The 21,835-nt window shown below is 47.4% G+C and overlaps 1 protein-coding gene across 1 annotated transcript in view; it reads right to left on the reverse strand.

The window, feature by feature from the left end:
• The window catches only part of LOC124716672, a 380,414-nt gene that overhangs the window by 103,446 nt on the left and 255,133 nt on the right, over positions 1–21,835 (reverse strand). The window contains exon 4 of the mRNA XM_047243209.1: positions 16,995–17,453. Coding sequence (XP_047099165.1) covers positions 16,995–17,421 — 427 coding nt within the window. The 5' untranslated portion in view covers positions 17,422–17,453. The remainder of the gene's footprint in view (positions 1–16,994; positions 17,454–21,835) is intronic.

Here is a 21,835-nt window from a genome sequence, read left to right on the forward strand (position 1 = left end):
ACTGGATCCCAACCCATACCTTTTGACAAACTTATTCTGACTAAACCACTGGTGACAGTTAATACGTCAAAAGTTAAACTGCTACCCAGTTATAAAGACCGCTCTGAAGGAACGTCTTAAGAGCTCTTATTACAAGAGAACTCACTCGGCGGAACGACAAGATCCAGTTAAAAATACGCAATAATGACCCGGTCTTTCAAATACAGGAACGGACAGCTTAGTACAAGAGGTAGTTCAGATTATCTCAAGCACAATTACAATCAAGGAATTGATCCTGTTAACATCTAAATCTAACGACAAGACCCCTGTTTATTCAACGGCAACCTGTGCCTCAGTACAATTGTTCGGACTGTATTTCCGACGAGGAGCTGATTCATTAAAACATTACTGATCGGGTATGATCTAGAAAGGAAGGGTAATATAATATCAGAACAAATTTTGAAACGACACCCAGTGTCTCAGTACAATACTATGGCCTACATTTACGACCAAAGAGCCGACCGAGTGAAACTCTGTGGGTAGGGTACAAACCAGAAAACATTTAGGAGGTAGGGTAGACAATGACACCAATCACCACGAGGATTACAGCTCCATGGATCCCCGGCGCGTCGCGGCAGTTACTGAGTGGTGCCGATGACAGCCAGGTAGAAAAGGGCAGCCAGGCCACGAGCGGTTGACCGACACGAATTTTGCCAACCAACTTACGGGGTGTCGGCCTGGTGCTTGTAGCCGGCGCTGACCCCGGTGTCTTTACTCTGCGCAGGCCCTCCTTGCGGACCTCGTGACCGCCTCTCGCCGCGACGCTACCGCCAATCCCCAAACTTGGTGCCTCCTTTCTCTGGCCAGCGAACCCGTGTATATATCGGCAAGCAAAGGCCTTCTACCTGCTCTCCATCTCTCCACCCTCCTTACCAGCTCCCCCTCCCTGATGATGCCCTCCTGCCCTCGATCTACCCCTCCTACCAACTTTGATCCTCCTCTCCCACTTCCCGTGTTTGTTCCTGTGGGCATCCTCTCTCCCTTCTCTCTCCTTTCCCTCCATCCTCCCTTCCTCCCCCCCTCGTCTCCCAGGCTTCCCCTACCCCTTCCTCCCTTCATTCCTCCCCCTATCCCCCCCTGCCATTGGCATCCCTGCTCTCCCCTCTCCCACCCCCACCACCTTCCCCCCTCTTGGCAGGTCCCCGGACTCGCACACACTCAGTGGACATTCGCGCGCCGGAGATCATCGCCATCAGTTTATTGTGTGTGTGCAATCGTGTTTGTGCTTTAGTGTTTTTCACCGCCACGCTCCTTCGTTCACCTGTACCCTCTAATTCATCAGTGTCCGTGTGCAGTGCCAACAGTTTCTTTCGGTGTTTTCGCGTGTGAAGGGCTACGTGTTCTTTGTTTGTGTGTCTACATTTTTTTGCCCCACAATTTTGTTCTTTCTATTGTGTGTCTCCATCGTTTTTCATTTGTTAAACTTGTGGCTAAAGAGCAGCGTAGTATGCTGCTGCCAGCCCACCTTATGTAAAGGTGTTTAAATGACAAGAAAGAAAAAAAAAAGAAGGCCTTCTGAGTACACAACTCACAGACACCAACTCTTCCTCAGATACTGGCAACGGGGCCGGAACAGGGGTAGTCGATACTACCCTTAGCTGGCCGCTGTGACCGAGCGGTTCTAGGCACTTCAGTCCGGAACCACGCTGCTGCTATGGTCACAAGTTCGAATCCTGCCTCGGGCATGGATGTGTGTGATGTCCTTAGGCTAGTTAGATTTAAGTAGTTCTAAGTTCTAGGGGACTGATGACCTCAGATGTTGAGTCCCATAGTGCTCAGAGCCATTTGAACCATTTGATCAACAGATTCGGCGGATGTCCTCCCGAGGGACGTCCTGTCAGATTCTGTGGAATTGCTGCATCAGATCGTCAAAATGCCCACATGGTTGGAGGGCCCTGCCCATAATGCTCCATCGTTCTCAATTGGAGAGAGGGCTACGAAGGCCTTGGTGGCTAAGGTAAGGTTTCGCGAGCACGAAGACAAGCAGAAGAAAGTCTTGCCGTGCGTGGGGAGGCATTATCTTGCTGACATGTAGGGCCAACATGGCTTACAATGACAGGCAACAAAACGCGACGTAAAATATCTTTGAGGTACCGCTGTGCTGTAAGGATGACAACCAAAGGGCGGTCCTGCTGCGGAATGAAATGGCACCCCAGAACATTACTCCTAACTGTCGTATGGGATGGCGGGCGACGGTTAAGTTCCTATCCGACTGCTCTTCGGGGCGTCCCCATGCACATTTGGAATCTCATTCACTAGAATAGAAACTGTGTTCTGTGATTAATCGCTCTTCGAACTCTCTGATGACCAACGAAGTCGAGTCTGGAAACGCCTCGGAAAGCAGTGTGTTACCAATGTGAATGTCGCCCGCCATGAGTGATGTTCTTGCGTGCCATTCCTTTCCATAGCGGGAGCCCTTCTTGTCATGCGCGGCGCCCGTACAGCACAGCGATGCGTATACGAAATTTAATGCTCCTGGTTATCCCCCTTCATGGCAAGCCATCTGGGTCTTACATTTCAGTAAGATAACGCCCGTCCACACAATGCGTTTACTTATAACCCACGATTCACTTCCGTATAGAGGCATTGCAGCTGCCGTTGTCTTATGAAATCTCAATCTTGTTCCCTTCTGCGTTTTATTTTTTAGACATCCCTTTATTGCTGCACATATATATTTTTTTTTTTTTATCAGTCTACTGACTGGTTTGATGCGGCTCGCCACGAATTCCTTTCCTGTGCTAACCTCTTCATCTCAGAGTAGCACTTGCAACCTACGTCCTCAATTATTTGCTTGACGTATTCCAATCTGTCTTCCTGTACAGTTTTTGCCCTCTACAGCTCCCTCTAGTACCATGGAAGTCATTCCCTCATGTCTTAGCATATGTCCTATCATCCTGTCCATTCTCCTCATCAGTGTTTTCCACATATTCCTTTCCTCTCCGATTCTGCGTAGAACCTCCTCATTCCTTACCTTATCAGTCGCCGGCCGGTGTGGCCAAGCGGTTCTAGGCGCGTCAGTTTGGAACCGCGAGACCGCTGCGGTCGCAGGTTCGAATCCTGCCTCGGGCATGGATGTGTGTGATGTCCTTAGGTTAGTTAGGTTTAAGTAGTTGTAAGTTCTAGGGGACTGATGACCTCAGATGTTAAGTCCCATAGTGTTCAGAGCCATTTGAACCATAACAGTAGCTAATCAGGATGCCTAGATCACAGAGTATGTATCCCCCTGTGAGGCAGCAGGCACTGCGCATACTACCTCAAAGGGCGATGACGTAAGCTGTTGACCACACGCGGCGGCCATCAGCTACGGCGACAAGAGCGGCATCAGTACACTGGGACGTGACTGCCGCCTCGTCACGATCAACAGTCATTACGATGCCGCTCACGGTAGAAATCACGGCTAATTCCAGCTCCGGTATCTGCCACTGTTGTCGCGATAACTTAACCAGCGGTACCTCTCTGGAGAAGATTCCGACGTTACAACCCAACATCTCCTCTTACGAGTAGAAAACGGAAAGTGCCATAACCCGATGTCCCACAAACTTGGCTCACTGGAAGAGCATCGAAAATAACCGAACACATGTTTCGGCATATCCGTAGAAACGCGACCGTATCTAACAAAACTGCGGGCAACGTTTTCCACGTAATGGTGGTACACTAGCTAGTATCGTGACGTCTCAGTTTTGTGCCTCTTGTTCGGAACCCTATGATTATTTTATTTCTGTTTTTCATTTATCTACCCACGCCCGTAGAACACTAGCACACGAATGTTTCTCATCAAGTTAACGGGTACATAGGCAGCATATTAACTGTAAAATTACGACTGGGTTTCACAATAAGTGTCATACAATGACAATATATATATATATATATATATATATATATATATATGTGTGTGTGTGTGTGTGTGTGTGTGTGTGTGTGTGTGTGCGTGTTGTGTACTGTCAGGCGCTGCAATCTTTTCAAATTCTCATATACAGGGTGATCAAAAAGTCAGTATAAATTTGAAAACTTAATAAACCACGGAATAATGTAGATAGAGAGGTAAAAATTAATACACATGCTTGGAATGACATGGGGTTTTATTAGAAGAAAGAAAAAAAACCAAAGTTTACAAAATGTCCGATAGATGGCGCTGGACAGCAAAACTGCTACCGTGATGGATGAGAGGTACGCCGATATGTTACAGAATCACATCACCCCCAGCCTGGCTGATAAACACCTGCTGGAACGTACGATGTTTATGAAGGATGGCGCTCCGCCCCATATTGCTAGACGCGTGAAAAATCTCTTGTTCGCGTCGTTTGGTGATGATCGTGTGCTCAGCCGCCACTTTCGTCATGCTTGGCCTCCCATGTCCCCAGACCTCAGTCCGTGCGATTGTTGGCTTTGGGGTTACCTGAAGTCGCAAGTGTATCGTGACCGACCGACATCTCCAGGGATGCTGAAAGACAACATCCGACGCCAATGCCTCACCATAACTCCGGACATGCTTTACAGTGCTGTTCACAACATTATTCCTCGACTACAGCTATTGTTGAGGAAGGATAGTGGAGATATTGAGCATTTCCTGTAAAGATCATCATCTTTGCTTTGCCTTACTTTGTTATGGTAATTATTCCTATTTTGATCAGATGAAGCGCCATCTGTCGGACATTTTTTGAGCGTTTGTATTATTATTATTATTATTATTATTTTGCTTTAATAAAACCCCATGTCATTCCAACCATGTGTGTCAATTTATACCTCTCTATCTACATTATTCCGTGATTTATTCAGTTTTCAAATTTATACCGACTTTTTGATCACGCGGTACTTATACTTCTTTCTTATATCAATTCTGCCGACCGTTGTGGCCCAGCTGTTCTAGGCGCTGCAGTCCGGAACCGCGCTCCTGCTACGGTCGCAGGTTCGAATCCTGCCTCGGGCATGGGTGTGTGTGATGTCCTTAGGTTAGGTTAGGTTTAAGTAGTTCTAAGTTCTAGGCGACAGATGACCTCAGAAGTTAAGTCGCATAGTGCTCAGAGCCATTTGAACCATTTTTTTTTTTTGTACATAAGGGACCAGGATGAGCTGAAAGCACCAGAGGTGGTTGCGGTTTCAAATGGGGCATTAGGAAAGGATTCAGTGAAATGAAGGAAAGAAGTACAGTAAAATATGAACAGGTGGTTTAGAGAAAGGAAATAGGTAAAAAGACAAGACGTAGTAGAAATCTTTGGATAACAGGAGAGGTTCTGAATTTAACTGATGGAAGGAGGGAACATAAAAAATGCAGTAAACGAAGCAGCGAAAGTGAATATAAATGTCTAAAAAATGAGATTGACTGTAAATGTAAAATGGCTAAGCGGAAATGGCCAGAGGACAAATGCAAGGATTTAGAAGCCTATGTTACGATGGGAAAGATAGATACAGCCTACAGGAAAATTAACGAGGCCTTTGTAGAACAGAAGCAGCTGTACGAATATCAAGAGCTCAGATGGAAAACCAGTCCAAAGGAAAGAACGGAAAGCCGTAAGATGGAAGGAGTGTCGATACTCTATAGAAGCGAGATGAACTTGAGGGCAGTATTATAGAAATAGAAAATGACGTAGATGAAGATGAGATGGGAGACATCATACTGCGTGAAGAATTTGATAGAGCGCTGAAAGACCTGAGGCGAAACGAGGTTCCAGGAGTAGACAACATTCCGCCAGAACTACTGATAGACTTCGAACAGCCAGTCACTATAAAACTCTTCCACTTACTGCGCAAGAAGTATGAGACAAGTGAAATACCATCATTACAAGGGGAAAAAAATGAGCGTTTGGCGTCATTGGCCGGCCCTTACGGGGCAGGTCCAGCCGCCTTGGTGCACGTCTTATTACATTCGACGCCACATTGGGCGCCCTGCGCGCCGGATTGGGATGAAATGATGATGAAGCAACACAACACCCAGTCCTTGAGTGGAAAAAACCCTGACCCAGCCGGGAATCGAACCCGGGCCCGTAGGACGGCAATCCGTCAGGCTGACCACTCAGCTATCGGGGCGGACAGATTACAAGAAGAATATAATAATTCCAGTTCCAAAGTAAGGACATGCTGACAAGTGTATTACCGAACTATCAGTTTAATAAGTCATGGTTACAAAATGCCAACACGAATTCTTTATAGCAGAATGGAAAAACTGGCAGAAGCCGACCGCGCGAAAGATCAGTTTGGATTCCGAAGAGATGTGAGGCAAAACCAATCCTAAGACTTCTCTGGAAGGGAGATTAAGGAGAGTCAAACCTATGTTTATAGCAACCAGGCGCCTGCTGTGGAGGCCGTATGCAGCAACCTATGCTGAACGTTCGTTGAGGACACGCTGTTGATAAGCATTTGGTTCCGTTGGGCGGTCAGTTGCTGAACAGTATAGTTCAAATGACTCTGAGCACTATGGGGCTTAACATCTGAGGTCATCAGTCCCCTAGACTTAGAACTACTTAAACCTAACTAACCTAAGGACATCACACACATCCATGCCCGAGGCAGGATTCGAACCTGCGACCGTAGCAGCAGCACGGTTCGGGACTGAAGCGCCTAGAACCGCTCGGTCACATCGGCCGGCAGTTGCTTAACTATTTCATGTCTCTTTGCCCATACACATTTTTGCAGCCGTCGCTCCGTCCTATCACCTATGGTCCATGGTGCACCGCAGTTGACACGGTACTGGTTTTTGGTTGCACCATTTTGCCATACACGGTATACTTTCACCAGGACGGCATGCAAACAGCTTACAAACTTAGCCATTTCGGAAATGCTTCCAACCTTGGCCCGAAAGCCAATGATCATGCTCTTTTGGACGTCAGACAAACTGCACAGTTTCAACGTTACAACAACTCCTCCCTTGTCCGCGTTCCACCGACACGCTTTATATATCCCCCACTGTGGCTGTGCCACGTGCCGTTTGTAAGTGGTTATTGCATTTTGACGTCGAGCATAGAATGGTGGTCACATTAACGTGAGTGCACTGTGTATAAACTAATACTAAACCATCGTTTATATTGTTAACATTTAATGTAGTTTTCTGCCTATGGTACAGTGTCATATTGTAAGTAACAGCCAGTGGGAAAAAAAAAAAAAAAAAACAAACGTTTAGGCTACTGCAACTGTGATACTGGTTTCACCAGGAATTATTATATATATATATAATTTTTAATACACTGAAGAGCCAAAGCAACTGGTACAGCCGCGCGGTGTAGCCGTGCGGTCTTAGGCGTCTTGCCTCGGTTCGCGCGGCTGCCCCATCGGAGGTTCGAGTCCTCCCTCGGGCATGAGTGTGTGTGTGTTGTCCTTAACGTAAGTTAGTTTAAGTTAGATTAAGTAGTGCGTAAGTCTAGGGACCGATGACCTCAGCAGTTTGGTCCCATACTCCTTGTGGTGTCACCGCCAGTCACCACACTTGCTAGGTGGTAGCTTTTAAATCGGCCGCGGTCCGCTAGTATACGTCGGACCCGCGTGTCGCCACTATCAGTGATTGCAGACCGAGCGCCGCCACACGGCAGGTCTAGAGAGACGTACTAGCACTCGCCCCAGTTGTACAGCCGACGTTGCTAGCTATGGTTCACTGACAAATACGCTCTCATTTGCCGAGACGATAGTTAGCATAGCCTTCAGCTACGTCAATTGCTACGACCTAGCAAGGCGCCATTTATTCTTTGCTATGTGTCTAATGAAGCATGTACAGTAACAAGACCAATGTTCACCAATTGTGGATTAAAGTTAAGTACTCCAGCAGCTACGTACTTTTCTTTATAGCATTCATTACGTATCCTGTTTCAGACCTCACGCCAGCCAGCTTGAGTTTAAACGCGTGCCTTTCGGTTACCCGTCACTGTGGACTGGCTGTCTTGTCAGTCCACAACATTTTTGGCGACGACGATTTAACGGTCGTATTGCTCTAATTTACTTGTGTCATGGCTTCGCCACAATCTCCAGATGTACTGTCCGAATTTTATCGCTTGCAGAATCAGCAGACGCAGGCGTTATTGGATGCCCTTGGACAGCTCGTCCAGGGTCAACGTGCAATGCAAAACGATGCGGCAGCCGCCGCTCCACCACTACCGCAGCCACAACATGCAGTTGCACCACCGTTTCGACACTTCAATGAGGCGATGGAAAGCTGGACGGAGTGGTCACGCCAATTTGGATTTCATCTCGCCGCCTACAGAATTCAAGGTAACGAGCGGCAGCCTCATTTATTGGCGTGTGTAGGGGTGCAAACGTACCGTGTGATAGTGAAATTATTTCCCCGACGCGACGTAGCAACTCTGTCCTACGAAGAAATTTTGTCTGCTTTAGATGCCTATTTCAAGGAATCAGTTAGTGTAGTTGCAAAACGGTATACGTTTTTCGTACAACACGTACGGCCGGTCAAACTAATCGGGAGTGGGTTGCAACTTTGCAAGGCCTTACAAGGGATTGTGCTTTCGAGTGTGAATGTGGACTCACTTACTCCGATAATATGGTGCGTGATGCAATTGCACAGAACATTTCTGATGTTCGTATATGGGAGCAAATTTTGAAACTAGTCAATCCCTCCCTTCAACAAGTGATAGACATATTGGATAGGCAAGACACACTTGACTTTGCTCACGAATCATTTGAAACTTCGCCAGCTGTGTGTCACATTAACCGGCCCGCCGGGCGAGCTGCGCGGAACTGTAAACAGCCCTCGCACCCGGCCGAGCAGCCACGTGTCCCGCGCCAGCATGCAAATGCAGTACTAAAGTCATGCCCGCGGTGTGCTACTAGACTTTCGCGTGCGAATTGCCCGTCACGCCAAGCTATTTGCTTTTTCTGTAATAAAAAAGGACATGTTCAGAGTGTTTGCCAGAACAAGCTCAGATCGGACACTAAAAACCATTCCAGGCCCTTTGCTTTTCGCCGGAATCGAACCAAGAATACTCAGGCTCGTGAACCTTCGCCCATGGACATTCATGTAGTTAATTCCACTCCGTCCAGTGCTACTCTCTCTAACAGTGTCTGTTCATCCCACAAATAGTGTGCGTCGACGTCGCCGGAAATCACGTCAATTAGGAAGTGATTCTGTACCAGTGTCTGTTCACGTTGCACGAGACAGTCGCTCTTGTCGTCAGCAGGACAATAAACTTTTTGTAGACTTGGACATTAATGGCAAAGTGATCTCATTCCAGCTCGATACTGGAGCTGCAGTTTCATTGATCAATAAAGACACGTACCAACAACTGGGCACACCTTCGTTGCGTGCCGCAAATGTTAAGTTATGTAATATTCCGGACAGCCTATCCCTGTGTTAGGACAGTGCAGCCTTCTTGCAACATACAAGGGACAAACAAAACTTGTGTCATTTTACGTACTTCGTTCTTCTTCTGCTGTGAACTTGTTTGGTTTAGATTTATTTCAGTTGTTTAACTTGTCTATAGTCAATCAGGTCCTATCAGTGAACCAGACTGTGTCTTCAGCCAGTGTTTCTCGTCTATGTGAAGAATTTGCAGACATTTTTGCACCGGGCCTTGGTTGCGCTAAGAACTATGAAGCACATTTGGAACTGAAAGTAAACGCGCAACCGAAATTTTTCAAAGTGCGCAATGTTCCCCACGCATTGCGTGATGAGGTCACCAGAACATTACATGATTTGGACTGCTCGATGGTTGGTTGTGGTCGATTCTTTCAGTAATTTTCCTTTGGTTGTCCGGATGTCTTCAACATCTGCCACCATCCAAGCGTTATCCGCTATCTTTTGTATTGAAGGTCTTCCACAGACTATTGTTTCCGACAATGGACCACAATTCATGTGCGCAGAATTTCAGTCATTCTGCAAGGCCAATGGTATTTAACATCTGACATCCGCGCCGTTTTCGCCTCAGTCAAACGGTGCCGCTGAACGATTGGTCCGGACTTTCAAGTCACAGATGTTGAAGTTGAAAGAGTCGCATTCTCGGGAGGACGCGTTATTGCTCTTTTTGTCTTCCTATCGCTCTCAGTCCCGCGATGGTCTCTCGCCGGCTGAGTTGCTCCATGGTCGTCCTCATCGAACCTTGATGTCTTTGCTGCACCCGCCGCATCAGGTTCCTGTGCAGCGGCAGCCACCTGCTTTTGCCCCTGGCGACGTTGTCTACTATCGCAACTATCGAGGTTCACGGCGTTGGCTCGCAGGGCGCATTCTTCGCTGCCTCGGCCGCGCCATGTATCTGGTTTTGGGGGTCTCTGGTGAGGTGCGTCGGCATCTCAATCAGCTGCGCCTCTGTCGTCGCACGGGTTCTGCCGCTCCCCGTCTGCTTTCAGCGACGGTGCCGTCCGGTCATCGCCCTGGGGACCCATCTACTGGCTCGCCTCATCCCCAGGTGTTACCGACGCTGCCTTCCATTTTGCCCCATGGCGACGCGCCGCCGCCGCCGCCGCCGCCGCCGCCGCCGCCGCCTGTTCTCCCGCCGGCGACGCCCGCAGTGGACGCTTCGCTGCAGCCGCCAAGCGCCTCCCTGGGTCACGCGCCGCCGATCGCATTCCGTGACCAGCTGTCCTCCGACATGGACCTCTTGCCCGCTCCGGACCAGATGTCGTCTTCGCCAGTCGGGTGCTCCGACTCGATGGAGGTCGACCCTTCGGCCCCTCCTGACTCTCTTAGGGCGCATAGACCGCATGTTGCGTGCACCCTGGACTTGGTTTTCAGGCGTTTCCTAGCTCCCCTCGGACCGAATGGCAGGGTGCGGGTGGCACAGCCTCGCCTGTTGTTAGGCTCCCCACCTCGTCGTATACGTCAACATGGGGTCCTCTCCACGTCGGGCGGAAGCCTTATAACACAACCGTCCGCCGATTTGCGGGGGAGGAATGTGGTGTCACCGCCAGACACCACACTTGCTAGGTGGTAGCTTTTAAATCGGCCGCGGTCCGCTGGTATACGTCGGCCCCCGTGTCGCCACTATCAGTGATTGCAGACCGAGCGCCGCCACACGGCAGGTCTAGAGAGACGTACTAGCACTCGCCCCAGTTGTACAGCCGACGTTGCTAGCTATGGTTCACCGAGAATTACGCTCTCAATTGCCGAGACGATAGTTAGCATAGCCTTCAGCTACGTCAATTGCTACGACCTAGCAAGGCGCCATTTATTCTTTGCTATGTATCTAATGAAGCATGTACAGTAACAAGACCAATGTTCACCAATTGTGGATTAAAGTTAAGTATTCCAGCAGCTACGTACTTTTCTTTATAGCATTCATTACGTATCCTGTTTCAGACCTCACGCCAGCCAGCGTGAGTTTAAACGCGTGCCTTTCGGTTACCCGTCACTGTGGACTGGCTGTCTTGTCAGTCCACAACACTCCTTACCACAAATTTCCAAAAAAGTGGTACACCTGCCTGATGGCTGGTATACGTGGCGAGGACTCGACTAATATCTGAGGTACTGCCGGAGGGAACTGACACCATGAATTCTGCAGGGCTGTCCATAAATCCGTAAGAGTACGAGGGGGTGGAGATCATCTCTGAACAGCACATTGCAAGACATCCCAGATATGCTCAAAAATGTTCATGTCTGGGGAGTTCGGTGGCCAGTGTTTAAATTAAGAGGAGTGTTCCTGGAGCCAGTCTGCAGCAATTCTGGACCTATGGGTTGTCGCATTGTCCTTGTGGAACTGGCCAATGACTCTGAGCACTACGGAACTTAACATCTGAGGTCATCAGTCCCCTAGACTTAGAACTACTTAAACCTGACTAACCTAAAGACACCACAAACATCCATGCCCGAGGTAGGATTCGAACCTGCGACCGTACAGCAGCGCGGTTCCGGACTGAAGCGCCTAGAACCGCTCGGCCACAACGGCCGGCGAACTGGCCAAGTCCGTCGGAATGCACAGTGGACATGAATGGATGCAAGTGATCGGATAGGTTGCTTATGTACGTGTCACCTGTCAGAGTCATATCTAGACGTATCAGGAGTCCCGTATCACTCCAACTGCACACACCCCACGCCATTACAGAGACTCCATCAGCTTGAACAGATCCCTGCTGACATGCGGGGTTAATGGACTGCATACCCGTACACGTCCATCCGCTCGACAAATTTTCAAACCAGGCTCGTCCGACCAGGCAACATGTTTCGTGTCATCAGCAGTCCAATGTCGGTGCTGACGGGTCCAGGCAAGGTGTAAAGCAGTCATCAAGGGTACACGAGTGGGCGTCCTATTCCGAAAGGACAAATCGATGATGTTTCGTTGAATGGTTCGCACGCCGACAGTTGTTTATGGCCCAGCATTGAAATCTCCAGCAATATGCGGAACGGTTGCACTTCCGCCACGTTGAACGATTCTCTTCAGTCGTCTTGCAGGATCGTTTTCCGACCGCAGCGATGTCGGAAATTTGGTGTTTTACCGGACTGCTGATATCCGCGGTACACTCGTGAAATGGTAGTACGGGAAAATCCCCACTTTGTCGCTATCTCGGAGATGCTGTCTCCAATCGCTCGTGCGCCGGCTATAAAAACACGTTCAAATTCACTTAAATCTTGATAACCTGCCATTGTAGCAGCAACCGTGCAGTAACCGTCGTTCATATAGGCGTTACCGTTCGCAGCACCGTGTTCTGCCTGTTTACATATCTCTATATGTGAAAACGCATGCCTATACCAGTTTATTTGGCGCTTCAGTGTATACAACGCACTCATAGGTTCATAGTTTGACGAAACGTCCCTCAGGTCGACTCACCCACTTATTTACCATTTCTTAATCCCATAGGCAATAGTTGGGGCTATCTGGAACAGCAGCTGGAACGTAGCAACCACTGTATCCGGATCGTGATAACTCTGCAGGGTCTAATCGTGTATGAGTGGTTTCAGCTGAATATGACACACCCGAAAAATCTTGTTGACACGTTTCACCGTCGATTTGAGTCCATTATCAAGTCCAGTGGTGCTTGCGTGATGTCTCCTGTGGGTGAATATTTCTTCGTCCACTGGGTTCACCTATTCCTACACTTAATTGCAGCACTACTTTTTGAAGACGAAAAGCCATTGTCGGGAATGGTTTTACGCTGATTAAATTACATGTTTAGGCCTGAAGCGGTATAACTGGTTCGGTCACATACCGGTTGTCTGATCGTTACTTGTTTTACACTAATGACTTCCAGAGTTCAGGTGATCCTGTTTCTTATTTAGTCAACATCATGGCTGTTTCTCTTCATCTAACTTGAAGAGATAAATAAACTCTTAGTCAGACCCATATTAAGTTTCCCTTCAACCTGCGCAAAAGTCAATCTGTCAAGATTCAACAAGGTATTTAAATACAAGTTGGAACCTGACAACACAACATTTTTGAAAACAAAAAAATTGTCCCAGTGTATATTTCAACTACCTTCTCTTTGCTTATCATTTGGTATCTTTTGCCTCTAGTGCAGAAAAGCTTCAACAAGGAAGAGGATACCCTAATAGGAAAATATTGGGAGTATAACTGAAAATCAGATATGATAAGAATATAATGTACATTAAGAATTAAGTCTTAGAAACAGTTGTCGAGTTCAAGTTTACGATCAGTCTGTATTACATCTTGACTAATGCTAGAGTGACGTGATCGTTTAACGAGAAAAAGACTCAAAATTGGAAGGCTGTTGCGCGAGTAATGGAGAGATTCGTGTCGGAAGACGGTAGGAGAAGCAGAAAAACGAATAATAATAAAGCGTCTTACAAGATGTTTCAACAGAAAGAGCCCTGGGGGTTACATTTTTAGCATTAAATGGCATACAAATTCTAAACAACAACAAGAAACAGTCAAGAAATTTAAAAACATACTGGCTTGTAAATTACATATGTGCAGTCTCTGGACTGTTTGTCTTGTTGCTTTGTGTCTCAGTGTTCCTTCTCCTAGGAATCTTGTACGTAGCTTTATTGTTGATTAAAATTTATAATTTCAGTCCCTTATTACGATAACAAGTGACAAATTATAGCTTTTTTTTGTAACGAAGTTATTAGACAACAGTTGACATTCAGCAAACAAAAATGTAATGCAATCCACATCACCTGAAGGTGAGGGTGTATCTCCTCGAGACGCATCATGGTAAACAGGAGGAATGACACTATACTCAACACTGATTGATCTTCAGAACAAATCTGATAGACCTACTAAGTAAGCTGTGGGCAGCAATGCAAAATTTTGACATCGGTAAGAAGTAAGTCAGGCAATACGGAACTTACACGAACACTGCTACAGGTGGTTAAAGTAGGTAACAAAATTTCGCAATAATTCTGCGAAAATGTAATCTAAGAAAAGAGTGCTCATTAGCGCTGACTTCATTTAAAGCACTGTTAGAAATTTTGCAAAACTGGAAGATGCAGTGTCGTGAAATAGAGATTCCTGGTCGGCAGCTCGTGGTCGTGAGGTAGCGTTCTCGCTTCCCGCGCCCGGGTTCCCGGGTTCGATTCCCGGCGGGTTCAGGGATTTTCTCTGCCTCGTGGTGACTGGGTGTTGTGTGATGTCCTTAGGTTAGTTAGGTTTAAGTAGTTCTAAGTTCTAGGGGACTGATGACCATAGATGTTAAGTCCCATAGTGCTCAGAACCATTTGAACCATTTTTTAGAGATTCCTGTAGCACAAGAAATACTGTGTACTTTACTTTTCACTGATGACCGGGTCTTGATAGAAGAAGAAGAAGAAGAAGAAGAAGAAGACAAAGACGACGCCAGTTACTTGTACAGGAAACTTCACGAAACATACTCAAAATGGCGCCTGACATTAACACACACACACACACACACACACACACACACACACAAGGAAAAAAAAGCGGAATACATGGTAGTGGATGAAGACGAACGAAGAGAGTTGGATTCTGTAAAATTAAAAGTGTCTGTACATTTAAATACTTGGGCGTCATATTTACAACAAATGGAAGAACCACATAAGGTATCTCAAGTACAAATGGACAAGAAAAAAGAGTTGTTGTCCAGCTTAAATCCTTGCTATGGAGCGAAAAAATTGCAAAGAAAAAGAACGATCTTACTGTACAAGACAATTGTAGAGAGTATCACCACATATGAAGCTATAATATAGAAGCTAATAGGAGAAAAATAAATAGATGTTCCTTGAGGTGGTCTTTTTTGGCGGAAATGTTGGTGTATCTCAGACTGGAACATTTCAGACATTAAGACATGGGAAAATATAAGAGAAAAAGGCATTATTCTCGATGCCATACAAAGCAAAATATTATCTTGGCATTGCTACCTCCAGAGAATGGAAGATAATAGAGGGCCAAAAGTAATATATAAATGGGCACCAGCTGAGTGAAGAGAATGTAGAAGACCACCTAAAAGTTAGATGTGAGATGACTAAAAATGCTTCAAGGTGCCTTCAGGAAGAAGGCAGTAAATGTAGGAAAACTATGGAAGTTGACAAGCATAAGACAATGACTGTTGTAAAAATGCTCCCATATCCTCCTAAACCACTGGATCGGTTCCAGCCAAATTTGGTTCACCTACTAGTTATTGTCTGGAAAGAAGTATTGTGGTAGTGGGATTCACCTAGCTCCCATAGAATAAGACAGGAACATACGAGGGGGGACCCAAAACAAACCGGATTGATGTCATAAAAATTTATTGATGAACCTTTTTACAAAATTACTTCAGTCACCTTCAAAATACTCTCCATTACATGTGATGCACTTGTCAAGTCTCTTTTCCCACTGTTGGAAGCATGTTTGGAACTCTTCAAGTTTGATATTGTCCATTGCTCTTTGCGAAGCTGTTTTTACCGCCTCCACATCGTCAGAACGCCCTCCTTTTAGCGTTTTTTTTTTCATTCGTGGAAATAGGAAAAAGTCGCACGGGGCTAGGTCCGGCGAATACGACAGACCACCTCTGAGATGCCAAATAGTGGGTCACTCGTAAGGCCGTGTGTGCTGGAGTGTTGTCATGATGTGATGCAGAAACCAGTCAACTGATCGCCAAAGTTCCGGGCGTTTCCTCCTCACATCCTCTCGCAGACGCCTTAAAACATCCAAGTAAAAGCGCTGGTTAACAGTCTGGCCAGGGGGTACGAATTCTCGATGCACAATTCCACGAACATCAAAAAAGGCACTGATCATCGTCTTCACGTTTGACCTCACTTGCCTCGCTGTTTTTGGTCTGGGAGAGTTGGGAGTCCTCCACTGGCTTGACGCTTGCTCGGTTTCTGGGTCATACCTGTAACACCAACTCTCATCCCCTGTAATGACTTTGTTCAAGAAGTTTGGATCACGTGCGATCTCTGTTTTCAAGTCCTGACACACATTCATGCGGAAGGTTTTTTGCTCCTGTGTGAGAAGGCGCGGAACAAATTTAGCAGCAACACGTCTCATGTGCAAATCCTCACTCAAAATCCGCTGGCTCGAGCTCCAACTGATTCCTGTCTCTGCTGAAATTTGGTCGATCGTTTGGCGACAATCCTCGTTGATCTTTTGGCGGACCTTTTCAATGTTCTCCTCATTTCGAAATGCTGAATGGCGTCACCACGTTTAAAGCGCCCAAACCACTCGAACACCTGTGCGCGGCTCATAGCGTCCTCCTGGAAAGCTTCCTGAAGCATTTGGTGTGTCTCCGTTGCAGTTTTCTTAAGCAGGAAACAAAATTTCACACACACTCTCTGTTCTTTTAAAGTTGCCATAACGACTTCGCAGAGGTAACCCGCCAACAGTCAGAGAAACACAATACGACAGTTGCATATTCAGCTCTACACTGACGCCGTCTGCACAGCTGTTTCATGAAGCGTGAGAACCCTGCAGTACGTCTACGAGTGGCAGCGCCCTCGGAGTCCTGTTTCTTTTGGGTCCCCCCTCGTATGTGAATCGAGAGATGGGAAGGGAGTTGTGGGGCAGAAAGTGGGGAAAGGAAGATATAGTCAGAGGGAGGGAATAGGAAGACTGGAATAAGTAAACACCTGGGCAACACTGGGTATTCGGCAAGTATATTACAGTGCTTTAGGAAATTTTTACAGCCCCTACCTGTGCGTGTCTCCGGCGAAACGCCGGCATCACTGTGCGCGTCAGTGGAGGAGTCTACGTCCTCGTCATCGTCGTCGTCGTCTTCCGACTCGGCGGCCAGCGCGATGCCTTTGGCGAGGGCGGCGCCGGGGCCCGCGTCGTAGGCGTCGTAGGCGTCCGGGGGCGGCGAGACGCCGGCGAAGACGCGGTAGCCGAGGCGCGACAGCCGCAGCGCGCACTGCAGCCCCAGCGCCGTCTCGGCACTCGTCACCAACACGGCGCGCGGCGCAGGCCCGGGGGCGGCGCACGCGGGGGCGGCGCCCGGGGCGGCGTCGGCGGGGGCGGCACGCAGGCGGCACACCAGGTAGAGCAGCAGGCCGAGCGCCACGGCGCACAGCGCCACCAGCTGCAGCGACAGCACCAGCGCCGTCTGCTCGTCCAGCGCCATCACCGTCTCTCTGCTCACATCGCCGGCCGCGCCTGCGAACACAACGAGTCGTGTTAGAGCACTGCTCCACAGCGCCAGGTAGTCCGAGAAACGGTCAACAACTCCCTCCCCATCTCTCGATTCTCATATGTTCATGTCTTATTCTCCCTTCTCTGTCTGTCCGTCTCTCTGGAACGCGCTCTGATACTACCCACACAACATGCCAGTTGTGCAGGCAGCCTAGATATCAGGCATTACCGACATAGGTCGTCAGATATGTAAATGGCTCGAAGACATCTTAAGTAGGAGAGGCGTCCAGTAAGGAATGCAACACTTTTTTTCTCTTACAGTTTCCGTTGAAAAAATGCTGAACTTGTTGCGTGACATCGAGGAATATTCCCACTTTAGCCCCTATAGTTTCACGAATCTCCGACAGGTGACGTTGCTATATATAGCCTTCAAAATTGTGACGGAGCTACTTTCCAAGCAGAGAGCTGTCATTTGGTTTCTTTTGGCGGGCAACCACAGCAATGCATATATTTATAGGCATAGAATGTCTATGGAGAACTGGCAGTCAACAAGAGCACGGTGAGTCATTGGTCGTGGCGTCTGCCCCATTACAACAAGGTCGCGCAAACCCATTCGATCTCCCGTGTGTCGGCCAGCCACACACAGGCGTGACTCCTGCAATGTTCGAACGTGCGGACACTCTCACTCAGCCGGCCGGGGTGGCCGAGCGGTTATAGGCGCTACAGTCTGGAACCGCGCGACCGTTACAGTCGCAGGTTCTAATCCTACCTCGGGCATGGATGTGTGTGATGTCCTTAGGTTAGTTAGGTTTAAGTAGTTCTAAGTTCTAGGGGACTGATGACCTCAGAAGTTAAGTCCCATAGTGCTCAGAGCCATTCGAACCATTTTTGAACTCTCACTCGAGGCGATCGACGGATGAAAAACTCGAAGTTGGCGTACGCAAAGGTGTATAAACCCTGGGTGTAGTGTTGGCGGGAGAGCCAACACCGTGTTGCTAGAGGAGGCCAAAATGCACGTGTTATAGCTCACGCAGGCTGGCGTGAGGAGGGAAGAACTATACTGACGTGAGGTCTGGAACATGTCAAGGAATTAGAATTCAGAAATCGGACGTAGCTAGTTTCATACTTAACTTTAATCCATTAATGATGAACGTCGCTCTTGACAGTACATGATTCACAATATAAATATCAATAGTAACTGAATATGGCGCCTTGGTAGGTCGTAGCAAATGACGTAGCTGAAGGCTATGCTAAACTGTCGTCTCGGCAAATGAGAGCGTAATTTGTCAGTGAACCATCGGTAGCAAAGTCGGCTGTACAACTGGGGTGAGTGCTAGGGAGTCTCTCTAGACTAGACCTGCCGTGTGGCGGCGCTCGGTCTGCAATCACTGACAGTGGCGACACGCGGGTCCGACGTGTACTAACGGACCGCGGCCGATTTAAAGGCTACCACCTGGCGGTGACACCACACTGTGTTCCTCGCCATCACACGGACCGTGCATCCGAACGTTGAACGTGCCGAGTTTCTGATGTCATAGCGTGGAACAGCACGTTCCGGAATCTTTCCGAACGTGCAGAGCAGTATCTAGCATCACATATTCTGAGCGTGCGTTTGAATGTTGACGAATAAGATGGCAGAACGCTATCTACGTCACATGCGCGCCTACTCCATTCGATGCAGAGTTGTGAGGCGCTATATTGGCTTTCATTTGAAGCACGTGTGGTATATATGCCACTTCTGAGCACAAGCAAACTGGAGAGCTCTCAAAAACCCTCCGTTAATTTTATCATTTGCTCTAATAAAATGACGAGAAACGTCATATGCGTGGTAAAAGAATTATTGTAACTTGCGTATTATAAGAATATACCACTAGAAGGCAACGCCATGTTGAGGATCCATCACAAACGCATTGCTGTTGGTACAATCGGTTATAATTAAATTTCAGTTAGTAATACAGCTACGACTAAAACTTTCAGGACACGATAAGATGCTAGATATATAGTCCGCCAAACTTCGTGTTCGATTGAGCTCAATGAGTGCCGGTAGCTCGGTAGCTCAGCGTGTTCGGTAGCCCAAGGTGTTCGGTCAGAGAGCCGGTTGGCCTCTGTAAAAAAAAAAAAAAAAAAAAAAAAAAAAAGGCCGGCACGGTAGCTCAGCGTGTTCGGTCAGAGTGCTGGTTGGCCTCTGTAATAAAAAACTCAGTGCAAGGATCAACAAACGAACTTGACCGGATGTTATGTGACGTCCGCAACGACTAAACACAATGATAAAAAAAAAAGCGTGTTCGGTCACAGACCTGGCTGGTCTCTTTAATAAAAGAAACTGAGTATAGGGATCGCCAACGCACTTCAAGGGATGTTATGTGACGTCTGCTACGGCCAAATTACGAAAATAATGCAAAAAAAAGAGTAGTGGCATGGATTTGTAAGGAAAAGTCAAATGTGTTTGTGATTCGTGTCTACAATTTTTTTTTCTAACTTTCGCGTTTTTAATACGTTCTGATACTTTCTTATTAACTTAATACAAATACATACTTCAATATTCGCTGGCATGTAAATACAAGTGCGCTCTGTTTGTAGCATGACTTAGTTCGATTTCCTGAATCTATAGCACAGCTTGCTCTATTTGTAAGATATTTTGTCCTGTTTTCTTTTAAGTTTTGTAATTCAGATGTAAAGATTTAGCTAATGAACAGGAAGAGTGATCAAGTAAGAATACCGTAGGGTTTTACTAAAAACTGAGAGTGATGAAATAATTTCTACCTCATGTGGAGAACAATTCTACATTTGTATCGCATTATTTATAATGCAACTTTGATAAACCGATGTCCTTACTGACCGGATATGGTACTCTCCGTTTTCCCTTATAATATTTTCACGGATATTGAAGTTTTTATTTATGTTTATTAGAGACAGAACAACCTGACAAGCATATGGATGAGGGAGCGAAAAGTACGTTTTAATAGAGCTAATATGAGAATTCTGCGCCCGTCGATTTTGTTAACAGTGTAATTTACGAGCCAGGTACAGCCGACGACTGCCACTGGAGAGCGTTGCGATCGCGTATGCCACGTTGGGGCCCACGTACCGTGTGCACAGGTCGCGTCGTTTCTGGGCACGTTGAACTCGGAACGCTCAACTTTGACGTTCGACAGCACGGTCCGTGTGCCGACGGCTTAAGGAACAGCGGACTATCTGTGCGGAATTGCTTTCGCGTTGTGTCTGATGGTGACAGTCTTTTGTAGAACATCGTCACAGGCGATTCCACAGGGTTGATCCCATCGAACCGGAAACAAAACGGCAGCCCATGGAGAGGTGTCACAGCGTCTGTCCTTCGAAGAAAAAGTTCAAAGTCGCACCCTCAGGCGGTAAAGTTAATGCGATGATCTTTTAGGGATCTGAGAGGGTCATTCTGCTCGATGTCCTTTCTCATGATGCAAAGATAAACTCTGAAGTGTATTGTGCTCCCTCAGGAAACTGAAGAAACGCCTGCAGCGTGTTCGTCGCCATAAAAACGCAAACGAATTTCTACCTCTCCATGACAAAGCGGGGTCTCGCACCTGAGAGGCGGTCACAAACCTCCATTGAACTGTTCTTCCTCATCTACCCTACAGCCCGGGTCTCACACCTTCCAGCTTCCATCTGTTTAGCCCAACATAGTCCGCAGCTCGTGGTATTGCGGTAGCGTTCTCGCTTCCGGCGCACGGTGTCCCGGGTTCGAATCCCGGCGGGGTCAGGGATTTTCTCTACCTAGTGATGACTGGGTGTTGTGTGTTCTTCATCATCATTGACTCGCAAATCGCCGAAGTGGCGTCAACTAAAAAAGACTTGCAGGCCGAACTTCCCCGCATGGGGCCTCCCGACCAACAATGCCATACGATAATTTCATTTCAGCCCAATACAGGACGCACTCCACAGGAATCAGTACGCAGATGATGTGGAGGTTGTGGGTGCAGGAAGACGTCGATTCCGAGATCGACCAGTAGAGTGGTACGATGCGGACATCCAGGCCCTCCCTGTAAGATAGCGTAAGGCCGTCGAACTGTTGTAGCCAAAGGATTGGGGAATGATACGGTATATTTGAATCCTGAATAAAACTAACCTGCTTTCAGGAAAAAAAAATGTGTAGCGTTACTTACTGAACAACCCTAGTACTTTTACGGTCGCTGTTCTGATGCCGTGTTACGTGACTGCTGGCGGTACCCCATGCGAGCGCTACATCTTGTAGACAAGCTCGACACTCAGCGATGATACATTAACAGTTGGGGCATGTCCATGTACGATTTTATTTATTTATTTACACGTCAAGTTCCGTAGGACCAAATTGAGGAACAAATCTCCAAGGTCATGGAACGTGTCAGTACATGATATTACAACATAAAAGTAATAACAGATAAAAATAAATG

Source organism: Schistocerca piceifrons, chromosome 9 (genome assembly GCF_021461385.2).
Source record: "Schistocerca piceifrons isolate TAMUIC-IGC-003096 chromosome 9, iqSchPice1.1, whole genome shotgun sequence".
NCBI lineage: Eukaryota > Metazoa > Arthropoda > Insecta > Orthoptera > Acrididae > Schistocerca > Schistocerca piceifrons.